The 25,686-nt window shown below is 47.4% G+C and overlaps 1 protein-coding gene across 2 annotated transcripts in view; it reads left to right on the top strand.

The window, feature by feature from the left end:
- Positions 1–25,686, top strand: part of LOC144770216 (uncharacterized) — a 591,183-nt gene that overhangs the window by 40,711 nt on the left and 524,786 nt on the right. Inside the window, exons 1-2 of one of the 2 annotated variants that reach the window (XM_078654542.1) lie at positions 2,862–4,518; positions 14,490–14,634. The exons of the other annotated variant lie outside the window; for it this stretch is intronic. Of the exons in view, the coding sequence (XP_078510668.1) occupies positions 14,595–14,634 (40 nt within the window). The 5' untranslated portion in view covers positions 2,862–4,518; positions 14,490–14,594. Of the gene's footprint in view, positions 1–2,861; positions 4,519–14,489; positions 14,635–25,686 lie in introns of those variants that run through there. 2 annotated transcript variants of the gene reach the window in all.

Below are 25,686 nucleotides of genomic sequence, written 5' to 3' on the forward strand. Positions count from 1 at the left end.
AAAAGCTAGAAACCCTTCATTGATTCCCGTAAGTGCATCCAAGAACAAACCTTTGCAATGCAATGGGTCTCGCATTTACGTGAGTTGGAGCTATTGGCATTGTAAATTGCAATGCCTTTTATTTATGTTTTGGTTTTTAAAACCTAAATAAAAGGCATGGTCATTTACAATGCTAATAGCTTAAACTCTAGCAAATGCGAGACCTATTGTATTCCGAATGCTTGTTTAGTAATGAAAGTCGGCTAAAGTTGGCGATACAGAGGGACTGCTCAGGAGTTAGCCTGCTCAAAGATGTGGAACCCGAGAGTGTTAGGGGCTCTGCGCCGCGAGCGCCACCAAGCCTTTCTAGCCGCTGGGAGTATGCACACATTTCCAGGGCCATTTACCAAATGTTACAGGGCAGTCCTTGCTTTTAGCCACTGGTGAGACTTACGCCTAAATGAGTGAGATTTGTGGTATCAGACGATTAGCAGCAACCACAACATCCTCTGTTGGTGTACTGTAAGGGTAAATCAGTCACTGACTATGGTTCTAACGCACACACATCTGGATTTAAATTCCACATGCTATCACTCTAGCAGCAATCAACATTTGCTTTTAACCCCTTCCATGCTCATGGCGAGCTGAGCTCGTCATGAGTTGCACCGCTCGCATGCTCATGACGAGCTCAGCTCGTCATGTAACGCGTTTAATAAAAAAAAGAAGCCGCACAGCGCGAAAATCGCGGCTGCACGCATGCGGTTAAAGTACTAATGTTCGTAGAGGTCGCAAGCTCGCAAAACACTGATGACCTGGCCCAGAGGTCAGAGTATTTGGCAGCGAAGTTCTGCAATTGGAAATACTCTGAAGCCAGAAAGGGGGGGTGCTCCAAGACACCTAAGCATAGGTGCTAGCTTATTGATAAGACTAGCTTTGAGCGAATCCTATTTTAAGCAACAGTAGTAGCCATTCTGGGACTTGTAGTTTACTTTATAAGTCACTGTATGCTTAGTGATATTGGTTAAAAAAGAAATAGTACTGGCTGAAATTTACGTTTATAACACAGGGTTAGTTGTCACTTATAATGAGCACATAGAAGTGGAGATTCTCTGTGACTGCTGCTGTACAGAATGCTAAAATAAAAGCACCCTAAGGAAGAAACTGCTGTGGCATCCCGAAGTAAGTGAAAAGAAGAGAAGAGCCGCAAAAGTAAGGGAAGTGAGTGCTGAAGAGGCCTTAAAAGAAAGCATACTGGTGGAAGAAAAGGATGGAGTACTACTGCAGCGTAGCTAGAATGTTGGGACGTAGAACTGCTGCAGGGGCTTGTGGGAACTAGAGAAAGTCTTGCTACTGGAGCCTAATATGAGAGAGCATTATCGGGAATAGAAAGTCACACAGCCATGGAGCAAACGAGTCTGGAAGTCAGCAATCCAGAAGCATGGAGTGTGTTCTGGAGTACAGACTGTTGCACCGGCTTGATGGAAGGCTGGGCGGTGTTGCCAGCTGGTCTGGAGAGATAGCTTAGGACTTGTGGTGCCAGAAAGGCTGCTTTTTAGCAATTTAACGATTGAGACAGTTCAACAGCAACACAGCTTTCCAGACCCCCTCTTCCATGTATAGGTACTGAATCCATGCCAGGTTTTATATTTGCAATTTGGTCCCTGTAGTCCTTTTATTTATTATAAATTCAGTACTACAGGTAGGGAGACTCGCGCATGGAACTGGTTGATAAACCTGAAAACTTTGTAGCGGTCAAATATGTCACCTTCTGTGTTGCTGGAACCGCTTGAAGCAACTACACTGATTAGATGTAATTTAATGCACTAATTCCGGCAATATTGAGTATTGCAGATTGCTTCTGTGCTCCAGGTCAATACTTAAATTTGCGGTGAAGTGTCCCTCCGACGTGCTGCACAAAATACATGCAAATGTCACACAGACATGATGCAAAGCATGGAAATGTTACAAATCATCAACCGACTGAGAAACTAGCTGCCCTGTTTCTTCAGCACAGTGCACTCCTTGCTGTAAACGAATGTTTACCTGGTCAGGGTTGTTTTTCCCATACCCAGAAGTCCTCATATCAGATACAAGTGCTTCATAAATCTGCTACGAGGCGGCCCAGCAACTTCGGGTGGCCCTCCGGCTGTTGGCTGCCTCCTACCTCTTCCCCGAGGGCAGCCGCCCCTAACGTCTCTTCTTGAATTCTATTACAGGACCGGAGGATTCGTATTATGCTTCTCTTTCATTGTAATGCTACACACAGCAGCCAATGAAAACTTTGTATATCAAAAACAAAACTACTTTTCCCATGATGCAAAACACCACATCACTTCCTGTAACAGGCTATAAGACCTAGGCAATACCGAATATCCTCCTCTTTCTTTGCTGCTCACACAGCCAGTTAAGTGCCTTTTGCTTGATTACTATAATTATGTTAATGCACTGTATGTGTTTTGCTTGACAGTTTATTCGCGCACTGTCGCGCTGTTTTATTTCTGGTGCTTGCACTTTTCTCTTATTGTTGCCACTATTTACGTGTTTGCAAGGTTGCTGCCAGTTTTTTCTGACGCCCGCGCCACCCCGCTGCCATCGGAGGTGTGCGCGCAGCTTTCCAGTGTGCCCTACAGGGCTGGAGTGTTGCTAGGCGCGAGCTTCACGCGGTGCTTTCCTACGCGCCTTCCCCATCAGACGGGAGGAGCGCGTCTCCTTTTCAGGCGGCAGGAGCTTTGATTTACCGCGCGGCGGGCTTCTTGAGTGCAGCGACAGCAGCGAGGACATTGTGGGCTTTAATATCAGCACCAGTACCGACCCGCCGACGGCGGGGTAATAGCACTTACACATTGAGCGCCAAGGCCCCCCTCATTGGCCAGAACACACTCGGAGCAATTAGTTTCGTTTTTTAGTTCGTTTCGATGTGCGTAGCCTAATTGGGCTTGTTTTTGGTTGGATTGGGCTACGCACATCGCTACTGCCCGGTTTTCATTAGGTTTCTGTCATTTCTTTCGGATTTCTTTCCTGAGCTGACTCCTTACGCTTGGCAAGCTGCAAGAAAACGCTGGGCCTGGAGGGAGCAGACCTCCTGTGTATACTTTTACTGCTCTTTTGCTTCATTTTATGCCCTGAGGGCTGCAAAAACCTGACTACAGCCTTTGGCTGAGGAGCTAGGTACTTGGTGACTGGTTTTGTGCTGTGGGGTCGCTCCCCCCTTTACTCCTCTTAAGCCTACTATATTTTACCTTCATGAGCAAGTCCATGTATAAATTTGGCTCCACCATGGATGATTGGGTTACTTATGAGGAGGATGATGTTTATGAAGAGGAAGTAGCTCATCCTTCCATTGAAGATAACATTGTTGAGGCCCTGGACGCCTCGGTCCAGGACTCCGTCAACAAGGCCCTGGAGAAACCAGTTCCGGGAACGGTTCAACAAGCCTTGGCAACTGCTTTAAAGCCTATCACTAAGCAGTTGGAGAAAATTGCCAAGCGCCATGGGTTTACCTCCCCTGCTAATCATAGGAAGGACGGGGCACCTTCTGCTTCGCAACCTGACTCTTGGCCACATTCCTATTCCCTGTTGTCACTGCCTGGTCCTGACCCCAGCAAGTCCAAGGTTCCGGACACGGATACTGACACTACAAACACTGACTCCCCTGACGAATCTCCTCCCAGGAAAAGGGCTAAGAAGTCCAAGAATGTGGAACCCGTTACGCCTGTGTCCACCCCCTGTACCTTCAACCCCGCAGACATTGTCCACCCAAGGTCATCCGATTGGCTACCGGCACCGGAGGTCGCCGTCTATATACATGACAATCTCTGAAACAGTTTTGACAAGGAGGTCAGGAATAGACTCAGGTCGGAGTGCCCTCGACCGGACATTGCTGATAATGTCACGGAAACTCCCGACATAGATTCTAGTATGTTAACCTTTTTGAAACAATTCGCGAAGGACCCTAAGAAGGGCATTGATCGCGCATGGAGGGGATGCCAGGATAAACTCCTGGATGTTGTGGAGCCCCTGGCCAAAATATTGGAATTGGCCCTAGAGGAACAAGAATCAGGTACTCAATGGACCCGCACGTTCTGGCCGGATGGACCCAGAGGGCGATATGCCTCTTGGGCAACGCTAATTGCGCTATATCAACGGAGCTCTGTAAGTCCCTCCTCATGAGGATGGACTCCAACCTCACCGAACTTGCAGCAGCGGAACCGGGGCCCCTAGCGGACGGCAATTTATTTGGTGACCGTTTTGTGAAGGATGTGGCTAAATACGTAGGTACCTTCACTACACTCGATAAAGCCCAGTCAGGAATAAAGCTAGCCCTTTAGGCTGGTGTTTTTGACAGGGCCGGACGAGGCCGGGGACGCTCGTTTGGCCGCCAGTCTTTCCAAGGCCCCCAGAGAGGCAACATTGGCCGTGGTAAATGCGATTGGGATTCCACCCGTGGGGGTACATTCTACCCTACCAGGCAGCGCTTCAATAAGCGGTGATTCAACAGGTGAGCCTACTGTGGTGGCTTCCAAGTCACAAAATCATCAGGTGAGTGCTCCAGATATTTTCCCCTCCCTCTGGGGGGGTCGTATTCATCATTTCTTTCAAAATTGGGTTCAATTGTCTCAAGATGCTTGGATTTTAGAAAGTGTTCAGGGTTTTCATCTAGATTTCTTTCAGGTCCCCGTTCAGGACAGGCACCCCAGGCATCTCTCTTTTCCCCAGACAGAGTGCGTTTTCATAGATTCAGAAATAGGAGAATTGCTGCAGAAACATGCGATAGCGCGCTGCGACGAGGGCCCTCCCGGTTTCTGCAGCATTATTTTTCTGGTTCAGAAGAAAGGTGGCGGTTACAGGTTGGTACTCAATTTGAAGGAGTTCAATGGTTACATGGTTTACAAACATTTTAAGATGGAGGGTATCCATCTTTTGGCAGATCTTCTGAAGCAAGGGGACTGGATGGTCCGTCTGGATCTGAAGGACGCCTATCTATCTGTGCCGATTTTTCCTCCACATCGGAGGTTCTTGCAGTTCCAGTGGAAAGACCGTGGTACGAATATTTGGTCCTTCCTTTCGGTCTTTCGTCAGCTCCATGGTTTTTCACCAAGGTGTTGAAACCTGTGGTAGCTTACCTCAGGGAGCAGGGGATTCGCATGATAGTGTATTTAGACGATATACTGATCATGGCGCAGACGCAAGACATGGCAAGGCAGCAAATGCACATGAAAATTGCTACACTGCAAAATCTCGAATTCGTGGTCAACGAGACCAAATCCGTTCTCTGCCCAACCCAAACGATAGATTTTCTGGGTTTTGTGATAGACTCTCACTCGGCTCTGTTGAGTCTTCCCAGGTCGAAATTGTGCGACATACAGAAGGAATTACGTGCCCGGTTGTTCAAACAAACTGTCTCACTGAGAGCTATTGCCAGGATAGTGGTTCTCCTGGCATCATACATTCAGGCGATCTTCCCGCCCCTCTTCATTATTGGGCCCTTCAGAGATTGAAGATTCAGCACCTGCTGAAGGGTCTCTCGTACACGGACCTGGTTCCTCACTCCTCAGAGGTCCGTCAGGAGCTTCAGTGGTGGCTTATCCACGTAGAGGCATGGAACGGTCGGGCTATTTTCGGCTTCATTCCAGAAGTAGTCATCTAGTCCGACGCCAGCCGTTAGGGCTGTGGAGCGCGTTGCGGAAATATTTCCACGGGAGGACAGTGGTCCCTACGGGAGTTGGATCTCCATATAAACTGCTTAGAGCTTCTCGCCGGCTCATTTGCGATCAAGATTCTTTCACCAAAGAAAGTGTCATGTTGCATCCTTCTGAGTATGGACAATGTCTTGGTAGTGCGCTAGATCAACAAACTGGTAGGTACAAGATCCTCCATGTTAGTAGAGATAGCGAAGGACTTCTGGCACTATTGCCTAAGTCATCAGATATCGGTCATAGCCGAGTACATTCCAGATCAATCGAATGTGGTGGCGGACTGGTATTCACGCCACCTCAGGGACTACAGCGACTGGCTTCTCCAACCGCGGGTTGTTCAATGGTTACAGGTGATTTGGGGGCCTTGCCAGATCAACCTTTTTGCTTCCAGGTTGAATCGGCAGATGTCTCAGTTCTTCAGTTGGAGACCGGATCCCTTGGCTCTGGCGACGGATGCTTTCACGAAGGACTGGTCCCAAGCCCTGAATTATGCGTTTCCCCCATTCATTTTGATTCCTCGAGTGTACTCACGGATAGTGCGTCAGAGGGCGGAGGTGATTTTAGTGACTCCCCTCTGGAAATCGCAACCTTGGTTTCCAAGTCTCCCGGAAGTGAGTTGCGACCTTCCCAGGAAGATCCCGGAATCACCGAGGATACTCCAGGGCCCTCATGGAGAGATGCATCTGATGGTACAGGGCTAGAAAAATCCAAAAAATTGTACTAGTCCTGCAGGACTAGTACCTTAAAAAATGTCCTCGACCTAACTGCAACCTACTTAACCTCCATCTCTGAAAGTGGAGCAAATGTGACAAGATAACAAGATTTAAAGGCATCTTTATCGCTCATTAACTTTGTGAGCAATAAAAATGCCTTTAAATATTGTTATCTTGTCACATTTCCTCCGTTTTCACAGACTGAGGACAAAAGTTGGTTTGTTTTCCTACTCGCCAGAAAGGGCGAGTAGGACCTAAAAACAGCTCGACCTTGTTAAATTTACCTCGACTATGCGAGCGGTCGAGTGGAATTTTCGAGCCCTGGGGTAGCGTCGGGGCATCTGTCTTTGATGGCCTGGCGACTTTCCGGAAACGTTGGCAAATGCCAGAATTTTCGGAGCAGGCTTCAGCCTTTATCGACCAAGCCTGGGCCCATTCCACCAGGAAGAGGTACACTTCAGCCTGGAAAGGCTGGGTTAGTTGGTGCGTGGAACAACACGTGGATCCCGTGGGGGCAGGATTACCCTGCATTGTGAGCTTCCTTTCTATGAAAGCTTCAGAAGGTTTAGCATATCGTTCAGTTAACAACTTCCGTTCCGCGATTTCGGCGGGTCATTCTCAAATTGATGGTAAACCTGTGGGTATGCATCCGCTTGTTTGCAAACTTCTGAAAGGGATCAGGGTAGCGAATCCGCCCAGATGAACAATAGTTACTTACCTGTAATCTGTGGTTCTCCAGTATTGGTGTCTTTCATAGATTCACATGCCTGAATCATTCCCCGTCGTCGGAGTAGGAGTCCCACGGTATATAAAAAAGCAGTAATAAGCCATTTGTACATAGCAAATAACAGTTACAATAAACCAGGAAGTGAAGTAGCCTCAGCTACCAATGAAAAAACTTCCACATTAGTGACCATCCAAGTCATTATGTTAGACCAAACTGCAGCCAATCAGGCCACAGCTCCCACCTAGGTATTCTCCCCAGAGACCCAGGCTGTCAGATTTTTGTAGCACTGGAGTGTACCAGAGTATATACAGCTATATCATAACAGTCTGGGTGAGACTCTGAGGGGAGGTGGGTGGGTGCATGTGAATCTATGAAAGACACCAATACTGGAGAACCACAGATTACAGGTAAGTAACTATTGTTCTTCTCCAGTATTTGGGGTGTCTTTCATAGATTCACATGCCTGAATCCGAGTAGTTAGCAGTAATACAATATCTCGCTCTTATACGCCAAAACATAGTTATCATGCATAAACAGAAAGCAATGCAACATCATAAGAAAGCGTAAAGAGTGGAAAGGAGGTGGGAGAGAACACCAGAGGCTCACCTTACTGAAACAGATTTCGCAGGACTGCTCTCCCCACCGAGGCATCGGTGTCGCTTGAAGAATCCAGACAGTAATGCCTCGTGAATGTGTGCCTGCTGGACCATGTTGCTGCTCTGCAAATATGCGGGAGAGGCACACCAGCAAATAACGCAGTTGAAGAGGAGACTGCTCTTGTAGAATGGGCTCTAGGTAAGGTCTGTAAGGGTTTACCTGCTTGTTGATGGCATAACCCTATCGTGGATGAGACCCACCTGGCGATAGTCTGTTTTGAAACAGCACAGCCTTGTCTTGGTCTGCCATATGCCACAAATAGCTGATCCGTCTTCCTGATGGCAGCTGTTCTTGAAAGATAAAATTTAAGGCATCTCTTAATGTCTAATGTGTGTAAAGTCCGCTCAGCTGGTGACTGCGGATTGGGAAAAAATGTCTTAAGTATCACAGGCTCATTGAGATGAAAATCCGATGGTACTTTGGGCATGTACTTCGGGTTGGTGCGTAGTATCACAGAGTCAGGTGTGAATTGCAAGAATGGTGGCTTAGTGGTGAATGCTTGCATGTCACTCACTCGTCTGGCTGATGTTAGTGCCAGCAGTAATGCAACCTTCCAAGTGATGAACTTGAGATCGACCTTATGAATAGGCTCAAAGGGATGGCGAAGAAGCTGTGCTAGGACTATATTTAAATGCCAAGATGGAGGTGGCCGGCGCACAGGTGGAAACATACGAAATAAGCCTTTAAAGAATTGTTGTATTATCCTTGAGGAGTATAGAGAAGTCTTACCGTCCTGACGGTATCGTGATATGGCGGCTAAGAACACTTTAAGTGTTGAGTGCGCCAAACCTGATTTAGCGAGCTGCAAAAAGAAGGGCAATATCGCTTCTGGCTTCGCAGTCATTGGATGCAAATTCATAGTTTGGCACCAAACACAGAAACGTTTCCACTTTAGTTTGTAAGTTTTGTTTGTGGAAGGCGCCCTAGCATTGGCCAGGACTTCCTGACAGTCTTGTGGAATGTTCAAGTGCGCAAACTCGTGGTGTTGAGGAGCCAAGCCGATAATTTCAGAGATTGAGGGTCTGGATGAAACACCTTGCCTTCTTGGATTGTTAGAAGGTGTGGAATTCGGGGCAGTTGAATTGGCTCGCATTCTGATAGAAGGAGAAGCTGCGTGAACCAATATTGTCGTGGCCACCGTGGAGCAATCAGGATAATTCGACACGGTTGCTTTCTCATTTTCTTGATGACTTTGGGTATTAGCGGAATTGGCGGGAAGGCGTAGGCAAAGATCCGTTCCCAATTGAGTGAAAGAGCGTCCCCGCAAGAGTCCCTGTGGGGAATCCAGCTCGCAAAGTGAGTACATTTCTTGTTCTGATAAGTTGCAAACAGGTCCAGATCGGGGAGACCCCACCTTTGGAAGATCCGATCCAGCGCCGGCTGATGCAGTTCCCATTCGTGAGTGCTGTTCTTGGATCTGCTCAGCGAATCTGCCAGTACATTGGCTACTCCCGGAACATGCACCGCTGACAAGTTGATGTCGTGATCCAGAGCCCAAGTCCAGATCTCTTGAGCCTGTTGAGACAACCGGGCTGATCTTGTGCCCCCCTGCTTGTTCAGGTAATGCATGCTCGTTGTGTTGTCTGTTCGAATCAACACTGTGGAGCCTTGTAGGATTGCCAGAAAGGATTTTAGGGCGAGGAAAATGGCTCGTAACTCCAGCAGATTGATGTGCCATTTCTTCTGTTGAGCGTCCCATTTGCCGCTGATCGTCATCCCTTGAAGGTGAGCGCCCCAACCTTCTAGGGAGGCATCCGTGGTCAAGATGAACCTTGGGACTTCTGCGAGGAAGGCACAGCCGATTTGTAGGTTGCGTGCCTGACTCCACCACAGGATTGTGTCCTTCATTCGAGGCGTCAGTGTAATGAGATCCTCGAAGGACCCCGATATCTGCACCCATTGGTGACTGAGTTCCTCTTGTAATGGTCTCATCCTCAGACGACAGTTTGGAGTGAGAGGGATGCACGAAGAGATCATCCCTAGGAAAGATTTGAATCTCCGAACAGAAACGTACTCTTTTCTGAGGAGTGTGGTTGCCATCGTTCTGATCTTTTTCTGCCTTTCGTTTGAAATGAAGACCTGGGCGAGCTTGGAATCCAGCGTTGCTCCTAAGAAGGACTTTCTTTGAGATGGAATTAGATCTGACTTCTCGAAGTTCACTGAAAACCCCAGGCTTTGAAACAGGCAAAGGCATTTTTGGACATGGTCGCTTGCAGTGGCGTAGGAATTGGCCTTGATAAGGCAATCGTCCAGATAAGGGTATATTTGAATTCCCTGCAATCGTAGGTGCGCCGCTACGGGTGCTAGCATTTTCGTGAATACCCTCGGGGCTGAACGTAGTCCAAAGGGAAGCACCTTGAATTGGAAATCCCTGCCAGCCACTCTGAACCTTAGGAACTTCCTGTGTCTGGGGAAGATAGGGACGTGGAAGTAGGCATCCTGAAGGTCGAGTGTTGCCAAGTGGTCCCCTTCTGCCAAAAACTGTAGGATCTCCTGGAGTGTTAACATTCTGAACGTCAATTTTTTGATGAATTTGTTCAGGGCACGCAAATCGAGGATTGGGCGCCATTCCCCTGATTTTTTGCGTATCAAGAAAAAACGAGAGTAGAAACCTGTCCCTCTCTGGTGTCGAGGTACTCTCTCGATTGCCCCTTTTCGAATCATGGAATTGATTTGGATGAAGAGCTCCTTGAGATGTGCTGGGGGCGGCCCTTTTGGAGGAGAATTTGGAGGGGTTTTTACAAATTCTAAAATGTGTCCCTTGGATACCACATCCAGCACCCATTTGTCTGTAGTAATCTTGGACCATTTTGAGTAATGTTGGGATATTCTTCCTCCAATTCGTTTTTGGCGGGGACACTTTGGCGGCAGGAAGTGAACTTCACTTCTTGTTGGTGTTATCTCTTCCGCGATATGTTGGTTTTCCTCGGGGCTGTGTGTAAGAGTTACGTCTTTGGCCATAAGGCTGTTGCTTATATGGCTGGTACCTCTGTGTGTTTTGAGAAGTGGTGTAGTTGCGCTGTTGGTAATATCCTCCCCTATTGGAGAAATTTCCCCTTCCTCTTGCGCCACGAAAGGAAGATTTACGAAACTGCAGAGTGCCCAAAGATCGTGCAGTTTCAGTATCCTTTTTGATGGCCTGCAAAGCCTCATCCACGTGCGAGCCGAATAGGAACTCGCCATCATAAGGCATATTTAAGACCTTGGACTGTACTTCATGTCTAAAGGATGTAGATTTCAACCATCCCTCTCTCCGAAGGACTGCGGCTCCTGCCAATTGTCTGAAGCCTGTAGCTGCTACATCCACTGCGGCGTCAATGATCTCTGACGATGCACACTCGCCTTCTTGTAAAATTTTGATCGCCTCAGACCGGTCCGGTTCAGGCAGTTTCTTAATATAAGGCGAAATGTCAGACCACATTTGCCTATCGTATCGGCCAAGAATCGCCATAGAATTAGCAACCCTTACTGTGGTTGCTGCAATCGTGGAAACTTTTTTGCCAATGGTATCGAGTCGTCTTCCGTCTCTGTCTGTAGGCGTGGAGATTTGAGATGATGGGTTTTTCGCCCTTTTTTGAGCTGCTTGAGCAATGACTGAGTCTGTCTTGGCCTGTCCAATCAGGCAAGCCGGTGAAGAAGCAGGCGCTGTGTATTTTTTATCCACTCGTGGCAAAACTGGAGGTAAAGAGTTTGGAGTACCATGATCTTCAGACCTTCTTTCCAAATAAACTCTATGATCGGTATCGACCAGCTCTGTCTTTGGGAGAGATTCTTGAAATCATACAGGAAACAATCATCCTGTTTTGTCTCCATGGTAATGAGAAATCGTTTGGTAGCGTTATCCATAATCCTATGGAAATTTGCAATATCCACCGGTGGTGATTCAGCCTTCGGCTGTTCATCTGGAGCAGGGGAGTCAGCCTGATAATCCTCATACTCCGACGAATCCGAGTCATCCAATTCTCCTTCTTCATGAGCCTCCTCTTCAGAGTTGTCATCCACCGGTTGAATAGATGGTACCGGCATGGATGGGGCATGTACCGATTCTTCCATGTTAGGAGGGACTGAATGCGGAGTTCCTCTAGGCGGGGGGGAAGTGATGTGCGATTCGCCCGATTCCGAGGGCGGAAATCGTTGATAATAGTCATCCAACATGGACATCAAATTTCTAAATAATTCCATGGGCATTTGTGTCCCTGACGGGGGTGCAGGATCCAACCCTGTGTGTTGCGTCACCTGCTCCTCTTCCTCTTGTTCCTTAACGTGTATGAGCAAGTCAGATGGACTCGTAGCTGCCGGAAATAAGTCTCCACCAGAGTCCTCGTCGGAATCCAAAAGCCTGTCTGGCATCGTGAGTGGTGACATACATGCAGACTGTGATGGGCGTTGTAAAATCGCCGCAGTGGTGGCTGGAGAAGGCAACGATATGGGGTTGCTCTTTGCAGACCATACTTGAAGATCTGTGCAAGTTGACAGTTTTGGCGTCATTGGATTCCCTTGGGCCACCGAGAAGTCCTGTGGCATTGACTTGGCCGTGAGGGACGAACTCGCCGTCGTCGACGACTGTGGCTGGAGAGGTCTCGTCGACGATCCATTTTTCGATGTCGACGTCGTCGTCGTCGTCGACGTCGACGGAACACCTTTGATCGTCGACGGAACATTTTTCTTCGTCGACGGGGCCGTCGACGGGGTCGTCGACGGGGCCGTCGACGGCGTTATCTTCTTCGTCGACGAGGCCGTCGTCGACGGGGCCGTCGACGGTGTCTTCTTCGTCGACGGTTGGATCGTCGACGGAGTCTTCCTCGTCGACGAGGAGTCCGTCGACGGGTGCTTCGGCGACGGTGAAGCCGTCGACGGCAAGGCTTTCTTCGTCGACGGTAGTGTCGTCGTCGACGGGAAGGGATTTTTCGACACTGAGGAGGGCTTCGTCGACGGAGGCTCGTCGACGGTAGGTGAAACTTTCTTCGTCGACGAGATGGGACGAATTTGAACATGCACATAAGTAGGTGAGGACACCGAGGACACCACCAAAGAGGGTTTTGGTGAGGAATAGGTCACAGTAGAAGTCACTGTAGTGGCAGTCTGACAGGAAACCGGCAGAGAAGCTGCTGCCTTGGTTGTAGGCCTCTGAGGTGACAATAAAGGGACAGTCTTTTTAATGACAGGCTGTTTGACAGATTTTTGACAGGCTTTCTTCACTTTAGAAGTTGAAGGTTCCTCAGCAGCGTGCTGGGCCTGTTTCGCCACCTTAGCCTTAGGGGTAGTTACTGTACCCTCAGCTATTCTCTTCCTAGATCCCATAGAAGACATAGAGGCCAAACTTCCTACCTCAGAGAGTGGCAAGTCCTTGTCCTTATTCCGTTGTATCCATAGTAGGAGGCGACCCTCTCTGTCCCTGAGGGTTTTTGTTGGAAAAGTGCGACAAATCTTGCATTCCTTAGCCTGATGGTCTGGATACAAGCAGTAAATGCAGAGAGAATGAGGGTCTTCCTTGAAGAGCCTTGCCTTGCCACAAGAGTCACAAGCCCTGAAAAGGGACTTAGATGTGGACATGTTGGAAAGAAGAAACTTTCAAAGTAGAAGAATAAACTGAGCAGAGCTCAGAGAGACTCCCTATCACACGACGTGCGGTAAAAAATCTGACAGCCTGGGTCTCTGGGGAGAATACCTAGGTGGGAGCTGTGGCCTGATTGGCTGCAGTTTGGTCTAACATAATGACTTGGATGGTCACTAATGTGGAAGTTTTTTCATTGGTAGCTGAGGCTACTTCACTTCCTGGTTTATTGTAACTGTTATTTGCTATGTACAAATGGCTTATTACTGCTTTTTTATATACCGTGGGACTCCTACTCCGACGACGGGGAATGATTCAGGCATGTGAATCTATGAAAGACACCCCAAATACTGGAGAACTAAATATACTTCTCTATGGGATGTCTCTTTAGTTCTTTCACTGTTGAATAGTTGGCCCCAGAATGATCTGTTACCCAGGAAACAACTTTCAGCCAAGTTGGCTATGCTGTTATGTCTTGTGGCATGCCGACGGTCATCGGACGTCAAAGCCTTGGACATTACAGGTAGAGTGTTTACTCCAAAGGGAGTCTCTTTTAATATTACTGCCAGGACTAAGACTATGTCTAGAAGTGCTGATTATCATGCTTTTCCAAGTAATGCAAAACGTTTGTGTGGTGCAATGCCTTAAAGTCTACGAGGAGTGTACAAGGTCTTCCCAGCCTACAGGTGCAGTTATTGATTGCTTTGCAGAAACCATTCAAATCTATTACTGCGGCTACTATAGCCAGATGTTTGAAATATGTTATGCAGCAGGCGGGTATTAATACTCCGGTGTTTGGGGCGCATTCTGTTCGTGGCGCCATGGCCTCTAAGAGTTTTATGTTAGGATGTACTGTTCAGGACATTATGCATTCAGCGTATTGGTCCTCAGAATCAACTTTTAAACAGTTTTATTATAAGCCGGTGGGTGATATTTCCTCTGCAGGGTTTCAAGAGCGTTAAACTATCATAATACGAAGCCTCCCGTCCTGTAATAGAATCAAAAATTAGCTAGCTATCGTGCCAAGAATGTTCAATTCTATTAAGGACAAGGAGGCGAGGATTATCCCACCCGGTTGTATTACATGCATTGTAATATCTTGCCCTCCCATGATTATAGTCTGTGTTTGCAGATTTTACGGGCATTTTTTCTCATCCTTCCAGGTTTCTGAGAAGAAGATGGACTGAGTAGGTTTCCAGTTGAAGGAATTCTTTCCAGTTGGCTGTTCTTCCACGTTGGAGGATGTTTATGTTGGACTTCAGTTATTTATGGACTTATGTTCAAGGCAAAGAAAGAGGAGGCTATTCGGTAATGCCTAGGTCTTATGGACTGTTACAGGAAGTGATGATGTGTTTTGCATTATTGGAAATGTAGTTTTGTTTTTGATATACAAAGATTTCATTGGTTGCTGTGTGTAGCATTAAAATGAAAGAGAAGCATAATCCTCGCCTCTGTGTCCTTAATAGAATTGAAAATTCTTGGCGCGAGTGCTAGCTAAATTTTTATTCTGCCTCGCGGTGGCCCCCTGTTTCTCTGCAGTCTGTGCTGGCTGCGGCCCCTGTGGCTCACATGCAGCTTTTACTCCCCACAAACACTCACACAGAGAAACAAAAGCAAGGAGGCAAAGTGGGGCGAGGCGCGATGGTCTACTTCTCTGTGTGATGATATAGTGCAAAGGTCGCTGTTTTTCATACTTTTGTTTCATGAAATCTCCATTGTTGCACATGCATATCTTGTTAATTTGAAGAACCTCGCTATGTGATGAGGGGGCGGGCCCTCATGCAGAGAAGTAACTACAAGGCACTTTCGAACATTATTTTGCTGTGCGCCCCGCCCCTCCCCCCCCTTAAAAACAAGCTCTCGCCATTGCGGAACGTCCAAGAAAAAAGAAAGGCACATGACCTTCGCAAGCAGCTGCCATGCTGTGATGAAACGCGGCTGAAAATTAAAAGTGAAAGGGTTTGTTCCATTGCCGGCGGAAGCCATTGAAGACTGCCTGCTCAAGTTTAGCTGCAGGTGCCATGCAGAACAAGGTACCGATCCCCTCTTTCGCCCGGTGCATCTCCGTCCAGTCACCTTGGCAGCCCTCTCTCCCAAACACCCCACGCCGCGCGGCTACCTTACCTCCCCGGGCTTCCTGTTCCTCAGCTCCAGATTGAGCCTCTTCTTCCTGTCCCTGTTGTCTCGGGGTGAGGGCGCAGAGGGAGCCGGCAGTCCGCACGGGTGGTGGGGTAGGTAAAACAAATTCACGCCATTGTGGAACGACAGACGCTTGTTTACAAGGCGCTTTCTCTGTAATACGAAAACAAAGTGCCTACATGGAGTAATGAAGGAGAGCATGACATGCCTCCAGTAAAATATCCAGTCCGGGTGGGCGTGGCTAAAACTGGACAGCGTGGTAACCAGAAGGGACTAAAAAGCCTCACTTACAATGTGAAGGCAGTGTTTAGCATGGAGGATGACGCAAGCCAATAGAAACATTTTTGTCTCTGTTGCATAATCTTCATTGTTGCAACAAAAGAGATATGTTATGAGTTGACTTATCAGTTTAGATGATGCAAGGGACCTCAGAACCCTCTCGACTTCCAACCTGTCCACCAGCGCAGCACACACACTCACAGATTTGGAATGTTGATGTGAGGCAAACTGCCTCTGTGATCAGTTGAACGTAGGAGTGTTTGAGTGCCCTGAGTTGGAAATTCTCATACTATGTACGGCAACTGATGTTAGCACCAGTATCAGTACAACGTTCTTTCAATTACACGGTCACAGTGGTGTTTGATACTCTGGCAAAATGAAAGAAGCTGTGCCCAGTAAAGGTTGTTAGCTCAGCAATGCAACTACCTTAATGTATGAGATCTACTTATGTAAGACCTTGGCCGCAAATGGAAGAGCAGTTAGTTTTTGCAGGGTGCCGTGACTCTAACTCATGCTGCATCTAATTTAAGCGTGGCCTTCAATATAAAACAAGCACTGGCGTTGCCAATAGGTCTCGCAGTAGGAACGTTTGAGCTATTGGTTTTCTAAATGACATTTTATTTTTTTGTTTTGTGATTTACAATGCCCATACTTTTAACTTTTCGCATTAGGAAAGTTTGAGCGATTGGCTTTGACCTGAGCTCAAGAGGTTACATCCCCGCAGCAAGTTTACATCTTAACAAGCAACAACAAGATGCGCGGCCGCCATTATTTAATGTTAAAAAAAAGACAAGTAGGAAGTAGTGCTTGTGAGAGCACAGCGCTCTAAAAAAAACAAGCGATGCGCGCTCTGTGCTGGGCTGGCATGTGCAGCTGACCTCTCGGAACCAAGGCCCGGAGTCAAAGCTTCAGGTAAAAGGCGAGACCAGCGGCTGGACTATCTGTCTCAGTGTAACATTGAAAGGGGATATGATGCTGGAGTCAGCCTCTGAGGGAACATCCGATCACCAGGAAGCTTGGGTGAAAGTAAGATGGCGTCGCGCACACTCACTGCAGCTTGGCTCCTCAGTACTAGCTGCAGCGGCGAGCAGGGTTGTTCCGAATGGCGGAGGTGTAAGATGTCTTTCGGGACTTCAGCGTCACTCAGTCTCTGGAGGTGTCATTACTGAAACACGCGCCTCTTATGAAGCCTATGAAATGGAGAGAAGCGTTTAACGTGCGTGACGTTTGGCTGAGCGCTGTTTCCTAGTATAAATACTCTGTGTCCGAAGTTTTACAGTATGCTTTTGTTTTATTAAATGTTACACTCTGCAGACTGCTAACGGCCCAATAACATTGCCCACTGCAATGGGAAAAAAAAGACAAGTAGGAAGTAGTGCTTATAAGGTCCCAAAGGCAAGACATATTGGCTATGCCAATGCTAGTTTTGTTTGCAGTGGAGTGATCCTATTTTTATAGTGCTATTGCCATTTGTATAGCTTTGCGGTGCTGGAGAACCAGAAAATGAGCAATAGATTACAAGGGAAAGGAGGTGGAAAAGAAAACAAGCACATGAAAAGAAGAAAAAGATGCGAGCACAGTGTGAGGGCTGAGTGCCACTCAAGCATTGTTACTTCGACTCCACAGCAATAAAACACAGCTTTGTTATTTCCGCGCTGTTTTACTCGCAAACTAGCGGCGGCGCGGCCCTTTCCGTGTCTCCTAGTGCTGTATGCACATCTAATGCATGCACAATTGTCCCGTCGATCTAAGTAGGAATTTACTTTCTACAAAGGTGTTCTATTAATGCACGGATGAAAATCAGTCCTGTATGATAGTTAGGCACCCAGAGGAGACTGCAGACGCTGTGGCATTACACAGCATTTGGAGCGGGACGCAGAATATGACTTGTTTCACCGGTGATCTTTGGAAGTGCGTCGTGCACGTGCTTTGTGCACTTCCTTAGTTTAACGCGCGCAGACCGGGATGAATCAAGTTAAAACATCACTGTGAACGGCGGAGATCAAGGCGGTACCAAAACACTGGCAGCATGGCATTGTGGTCCAGTGAGCAGATGCCGTTGTCACTTAGAAGCATGCTACATAAAGGCCACACCTTGGACCAGGTCTTTTCCTCTTCCTCCATAGAGGTGACTGCACTTCTACCGGTGCTTTGGACCGATCATTACCTGGTGCAGTTTTATATACCGGCCAATGAGAGACTCCGGAGCAATGCCTCTAGGCAGTTTGGTGCTGAGACAAGGGCGCTACACCAGGTGACCCCTGAATTGTTATCTAAGGCACTACTTGACCATCCGTGTCCATTGACAGGAGATCTGGACAGCGACTTGGAATCCTTGCAGGATTGGTTTGAGGAGAGGCTAAATGATCTGGCCCCGGTAAGACCTTCTCGGCCATTATCTAAACGGGTCTCTGCCCCGTGGTTCACCGGGGCGCTGCACGCTTCTCGCAGGCAGTGCAAGGTGGCTGAAAGGACCTGGCGAGCCCAGTATAATTCAGAAGCCAAGCTCGAATACAGGAATATGGTCAAAACTTACCATCGAGCGATTTTGGTCGAGAAGAAAAGCTATTTTGCCAGGAGGATCGAGGATGCTTCGAACTCCGGCAAGGAGATCTTCTCGATCGTTAGGGAATACATCACCCCGCGGTCGAATGGGACTCAGTCCGCTCCTAGTCGGAAGTGGGCGGCGGATCTGGCTGGCTTCTTTACCACAAAGATCAAGACGATACAGGAGTCATTTCCATCGCGGCCGGAGGCTGCTCTGTCTGGCCCTGATGCTGGCTCTGTCCCATCGATTTTCGCAGGACCTATTCTTTCTGATTTCCCGCCTTTATCTATGGCCTCCTCCTTGGCTCTGCTCGCCAATCTTAAATCTGGGTCACCGCTTGATCCATGCCCGGCCAAATTTTTGGCGAGGATGGCGGAGGTAGTCAACCCGTTGGTTAACCCTCTCCTGAATCGCTCCCTTAGCCTAGGTGAGGTTCCTGTGGCGTGGAAGCGGGCTATGGTCATTCCTTTGATTAAAAAGCCCGGTCTGGCTCCTGAGGTCTTGGCCAATTATAGGCCGATTTCTCTTCTTCCGGCCTTAGCCAAGACCCTGGAGAAGCATGTTCACAGCGTGCTTTCCAATTTTCTGGAAACCAATGACCTGCTTCACCCTACTCAGTCGGGCTTTCGCCCTAATCTGAGTACGGAGACGGCGCTGTTGGAGGTCTCTGAGGCCATCAAGGAGATGCTAGATCTGGGTGGTAGAGCGATGTTGATCATGCTCGATCTGTCGGCGGCCTTCGACACCGTCCCCCATGGGGGTCTCCTCTTAAGACTTCATGAGATCGGTCTGAGGGGGACGGTGTTGAGATGGTTTACATCTTTTCTAGCTGGTCGCCGACAGTCGGTCTGGGTTTCCTCGGCTTCCGCCGAGATGCCGCCATTGGGAGTCGGAGTCCCGCAGGGCTCGGTATTGAGCCCGACTCTGTTTAACATCTTCATGACCCCATTGGCGGCCCTGGCGGAGTCCTATGGAGCCCAGATCGTATCCTACGCGGATGACACCCAGCTGCTCTTCACCTGCCGGAAAGGGGAGGATTTTGACGGAGAGAGTATCTGTGAGTGCCTTGGGGCTGTTTTCAAATGGCTCCAACTAAACAGCCTCAAGTGCAACTCAGATAAATCGGAGGTACTCTTCTTCGGTTGCCAATCCGACCCGGACTGGCAGATGTGGTGGCCGACGGACATGTCTCCTCCGAGCCAGTCGTCGCAGGTAGCAAAGAATCTGGGGGTCAAAATTGACAACGGTCTGACCCTCAGATCTCAGATCCTCACTCTTACAGGCTCGTGTTTTGGACTTCTCCGCATGTTGCGGAAGTTCTTTCCGCTGCTCTCAGAAGATCACAGGAGGATTGCGGTGCAGGCCTTGATTGGTTCAAGATTGGACTATGCTAACATCTTATATCTTGGCCTGCCCGAATACCTCCTGCAGCGGATGCAGGTGGTCCAAAATGCGGCGGCTCGCGCCATTTTTGGCTTGCATAGGCGAGCGCATGCTTCTGGCCTGCTACAGGCACTCCATTGGCTGCCTATCCGACAGCGGATAGTTTTTAAAACTCTGACTCTTGCCCATAAGGCCTTTTACTCAACTGGGGCTAAATACCTGCAGAAGAGGCTCAAGCAATATTGCCCGTCGCGATCTTTGAGATCTGGATCACAGCTTCTTGCCGTTGTGCCCCGTGTGAGGAAGGCTCGACTGGGAGGTCGTTCCTTTATGCTTCGGGCTCCTCAGCTTTGGAACTCTCTGCCTTTTTTGTTACGAAGCAACTCTAATTTGCTATCTTTTAGAAAGGCCCTCAAAACCTGGCTGTTTGCCTCTTTGATTTTACAAAACAATTAAAATTCTTTTTGTGCTTCCCTCTTTATTCTTTATGTGTTATGTTTGCTTTTAGGATGTCAATAAAGCGCCGGGACACTCATTGAGTAGCCGTGCGCTATAAAAGTCACAAAATAACATAACATAACATAACATACATGTGTGTTTCTTGTGCAAACTCGTGCCCAGTGGCGGCGTCTGCCCGCTGTGCTTGAGGAGTGCTGCTCGGCTTGTGAGGCTGTGGGAGGGGGCCGCCAAAGCTACACCAAGCACATGAAAAGAAGAAAAAGATGCGAGCACAGTGTAAGGGCTGAGTGCCACTCAAGCATTGTTACTTCGACTCCACAGCAATAAAACACAGCTTTGTTATTTCCGCGCTGTTTTACTCGCAAACTAGCGGCGGCGCGGCCCTTTCCGTGTCTCCTAGCGCTGTATGCACATCTAATGCATGCACAATTGTCCAGTCGATCTAAGTAGGAATTTACTTTCTACAAAGGTGTTCTATTAATGCACGGATGAAAATCAGTCCTGTATGATAGTTAGGCACCCGGAGGAGACTGCAGACGCTGGGGCATTACACAGCATTTGGCAGAAGAAAGAAGGACGTGCAGGCAGAAGTGGAGGGGTGGACGAAGGAAGTTGGAAAGACGTGAGAAAGGAAAGAAGTGAAAAATTAGAGAAGTGCGCCAGGAACAAGGGAAAGAAAGGAGGAAGGAAATGGAAGATGTGTGGCGACTTCGGAAAAATGCGATGCCAGATAGGTAATTAGGTGAGAATATATGGAGACATGACGAGGAAATTAATGAAAGGCAATGGAGAAAGTGGAAGATGAATGATGAGGAAAACAATGATGCACAAGTACAGAACGAAGGCAGGAAGGGGGAAAAGGAGGGACAAAGTGGGAGCCGTGGAATGAAGAAGGGAAAACGTGGAATGCCAAGAGGATGAAGACACATATGTTTCCAATTAGACTGAAGTCGATGAAGGGGGAGACATTAGGAACAAGAGCGGCCGGGAAACTGAAAGTACGGCCGGCCACCGGCCGGCCATGAATAATTAGGGGAGGAGAAGCCGCACAGCACGCGCTGGGAGAAGCCCTTTGATGTGCTGTGCGGCCGCGATGCGCGCTCTGTGCTGGGGGAGGGCCATTAGCCTGTAAGAACTCGCGGCAAGATCAAAGGAAGGGTGGGAGGGACATTGGGGAACAGATGGCCATGAAAGTTTATGGGCCAAAAGCGCGTGCCTGTGGCCATGTGAACTTGAAGAAAACCGCACTAAAAAAGCGGTGGTTTCACAAGGATTTTGAGCACTTGAATTCTCGCCATTTCCCATTCCTTCGGAATGGAAAAGGCGAGACCTAAAAAGCTAGCAATTGTTCACGTAGACTAAACCTGTGGAATTTGCAGAATCATTCTCTTTGACTTTAAGTTGCTCATCGATAACCTTCCAGAACCAATTGTAAATGACAACACTCTGGATACTTCACAAAAGTCTTAACTTTTAATGCAGAAATAGATTGTTTTTGATGCTTGCTGGCTAAGTACAGTTTTACCACTTCAATGGACCACAGCTTCTTCCCTCTAGTCAGTTGAAGCATGCACTGCTAAAATCTCAGTGCTGCATTTTCTCAATGCATTTGGCGGAGGAAAGAACACATGGGTCAATTGAAACTACATTTTCAGCCTGATTCATGTAGCTAATAGCGCTCGCAAAAGGGCCAGATTCTGAGAATCTGGCCCTTTGCGAGTGCGATTTTTGCATTTGGTATTCACAATCCCAAATGCAAAAATCGCTATTTAAGAATTCGCATATTTGCGAGGAATGGCATTTAAGGAATCTCTAATAGAGATTCCTCAAATGCTATTCATGACACACAAAAAAATTGCGATTTTACACTTTTGGGCCGCTATTTACCGAGAGGTCAGACCTCTCGGTAAATAGCAAAAACTCAGAAAAATGCTTTTAAAAGCATTTTTCTAAGTTGCATGTTGCACACACACATGTCCTTTGGACATGTGTGTGCGCAACACCTGCTCAAATGTGCATTTTAGGGGTGCTACAGGGTGTCCTTTGGACACCCCTGGCACCCTTCAAATCGCTATCTGATTTGCGAGTAGCAAATTGCTACTCGCAAATGAGGGATACTCCCCATTCATTCCTATGGGCCTTTTGGCCCATAGGAATGAATGGGGAGTCATTCCTTTTTTTGCGAGTAGCAAATTGCTACTCGCAAATAGAGAACATGTAGGAATCGCTATTGATTTAGCAATTCCTACATGAATGCCGTTTTGCGTGTCCTCAATAGCGAGTCGCTATGATTCGCTATTAGGGCCACGCAAAACGGCCCGTACATGAATCAGGCTGTTTGGCATTAATAAATAGGTGCAAAACTTGTCTCATGGAAAGAATGCAGGAAGACCTTAAAGGCGATACAGTAACCCAAAGTAAAACAGATTACTTCACAAATTGTTGTGGTTTCGGCTTCGTAGTGCCAACTTCAGGAGGAGGCTATGCTTTTTAGAACAGTCAGGCTAAATGTGCACTGTGCAACATGTAATAACAAGATGCCAGTACATTCAGAATCCGTGTGCTTTACATAGGTGTAAAAAATGAATTCACAATTGTTAAGAGACACAGCACCAGCAGTAAATACCGTTACATCAATCACAGCAAATCATTGACCACTTCCCTGTGAGCTGCCCAGTAGACCAGATTTTGACATTACACACTTGAACAGAGAGGCGGTGATAATATATGTCGAGTTATGTACCCTGTTTCAAATACCTAAGTCCAAAACATTAATACTGCAAGATGCTTGCAGCCGAGGTCATTTTAAAAGATCCTTTATTCAGCCATTCTTTATAAGAAGAAACATCATAGACAGTAAACTCATTTCGCTCATGCGAGCGCCTAATCAGGGCTTCTGTAAAATATGAATGCTGCATAATAAATCACCCAGCATTACTTTCTTCAGGTAGAGCAATTGGATGTATTCTCTTAATTAAACATCTTCCATGTATTAAACTACTGTGCCCGGCAGTCACATATTTTGGACTTTTTGTTATTTGAAACAGGTTACATAACTGGACATGTTATCGTTGCCACTCTGTTCAAGTGTAGAAATAGAAAGATATATGAACATTTTACATCCTCAGGCTCCCCTGTTTTTTCGTGATGTAAAAAGCTGATACCAGTTCGATGGCAAGTATCCTAACCACTTCAGTTTATATTCTTTGTTAGATTTTTTTTTGCCATCCTCCGACATTGCAAGCTGATGAGGCAAAACCTTTATTAATGGAAGTATGTTGGACGAGGCGCTTAATTTAATATAAACCTAAAGGGTTAGTATGACAAAAATCACTGCTATAAGTATTTTAAAAAATCCTCCGTCCCCATTTCTGAAATGTCTCAGTTATCCAAAATCAGAGGCCAGTTCCGTTCCAAGTCTAAGCAACTCTGAATCGAATGCACTTTTCTCGCACTACTCCAAATATGGTGTATTTGTTCATGGATACGGAAGGAGATATTGGGGAGATGAGTGCAACATTCTGAAGCTATAATGGATTCCCCCAATCCCCTTTTTAGTCATGAAGAACAATCCAGGGCCATTCAGTTGAGTAGGAGCATTGTTTTGTGGGCATCCAGCAGATCCGTGATCAGGCCTAAAGAAATTACTGCGTCATTGGTTACTTCCAATACATGACCATTATGTTTATCTCTCTGATGACCATATATAGTTGAGAAAACAAAATGGAAAAGAATCTGTTTGTTTCAGAAAACCTCATTGTGCGTCCTACTGTTTGAGAGAGGATGTTCTGCAGAGTGTCTGATGGCAGGGACCACATAACCGGCTGGCTACCCAGTCTCTGGGTAGCCTGGGGAAGGCTTACTTGCTGCAGATGAATTGTGAATACTCTTTTCATTATTTCTGAAACAAGCTGCCAGTTGGATATGCATGTTGCTTCGTGTGGTCTCTAAAACTGTATCACTTTCATTTTGGCCATCAGTTACCCCAGTTACTTGTTTCTCAGTATTTGAAGGTAACATTGTAGGATGTAGCAAAACTATCTCATAGGCACTCAGTCTGGTGTGTTTGGTCAGGATGGCTCTGTTGGACCATAGAGCTCGAGGCAAGGCTTTGGGCTTCTACAGTTGGGATTCTGAGTAGATATTTGCTTTTTATTTGTAAGCTCGCTGTTATTTCTCTCAGCTTCCCCTATTGACTCTGAGCGATGAGCCCAATGTTTTTTTTTTTGTTTTGTAAATCTTATTAAACAGGTGCTCAGCAACGCAGAGATGATCATGCATTAGTACTGAACGACACAGAGTACAGGAGATCCCACCTCGACATTTGCGCTCAAGACTAGATATGCGGATATAAAACATCATCATTATGTTTGACATCAATAGCCCTACCTAGTGCAGCAAATCTCCCAGTTCCCCAGCCCACCCACACAATACTGGTAGCAAAAGGGCCCTTTAACATCCCCTGTACGCCACCCACTAACCCCAAACTTTTTTTTCCATATCCTTGGGCATCCCCAACTCTGGAATACCACTTTATCGGCTGCACAGCACCAGTCAAGATCCAACTTCCAATCCACCACCTGCAGGGGTCGTTCCGCCCCCATGCTATGCCAATATTCCTTGTCACAATCATCAGCCATGCCTTACGATATTTCAGCCATGTTTCTTCCCCGATCACACACAACATATGCCATGTAGCCTCCAGTGGGATCATCTGGCCTGCTACTTCTGACATAACGTGTGTTATCTCTCCCCAGTATTTCTGGATTGTTGGACAGGCCCACAGAATGTGGAAGAATGAGCCCACCTCCTCACACCCCTGGCTCATTGGTCGATGCCACAGTGGCCTAGTCAGTGTATGAGGACCCTAGAGGTGTAGGATCTGTGAAGAATACAGAGTTGTATTAGACGGAAACATGCCCTTATAGCTACCTCCATGGGACCCTGGAGTGTCTCGAGCTAATCATTGCCTTCCAGCATTCCCACATCTGCCTGTAATGTCTCTTGCAAGGCACACAGCGGGTCTGGTGTGTTATTCATAAATCATAATCTTTCGATATATTAAGGAGATGGCTTTGTCTGGCATTGGGTCCAGCAAAAGCCTGTCTTATTGGGGGTGTGTATTGTGGCAGTTGTTTACCTTCAAGGATGCAAGCCCGCAGCGCATGCCCGAATTATGAATAACTGAACTTTTTGGATGCGGACATCTTGATATTCCGCTTGTAAGTCATCAAAGGAGATTATGGCATGGCACCTCAACAAATCCCCAAGGTTGTCTATCCCAAGTAGGCTCTATTTACTGAATCCCTTTAGATTCCCCACCTTCCTTAGATCACTATGCCATAGTGGAGTCCAACCCTTCACCTTGTTTCCCCATCTGAGGAATTTTGTGGCCTCTCGTCAGACACGAACGACTGTGTGGTGACAACTGTTCTAACTGTTAGCTGTATAACACCGCTGGAAATCCCCGCTGTCTTATCGTGTGACGATCCACCCTATAGGCTGGTTTCTCCTGTCCTGTAAACACCCAATCATTAATTGTAACCAGTTGG

Source organism: Lissotriton helveticus, chromosome 7 (assembly GCF_964261635.1).
Source record: "Lissotriton helveticus chromosome 7, aLisHel1.1, whole genome shotgun sequence".
Classification (NCBI taxonomy): Eukaryota; Metazoa; Chordata; class Amphibia; order Caudata; family Salamandridae; genus Lissotriton; species Lissotriton helveticus.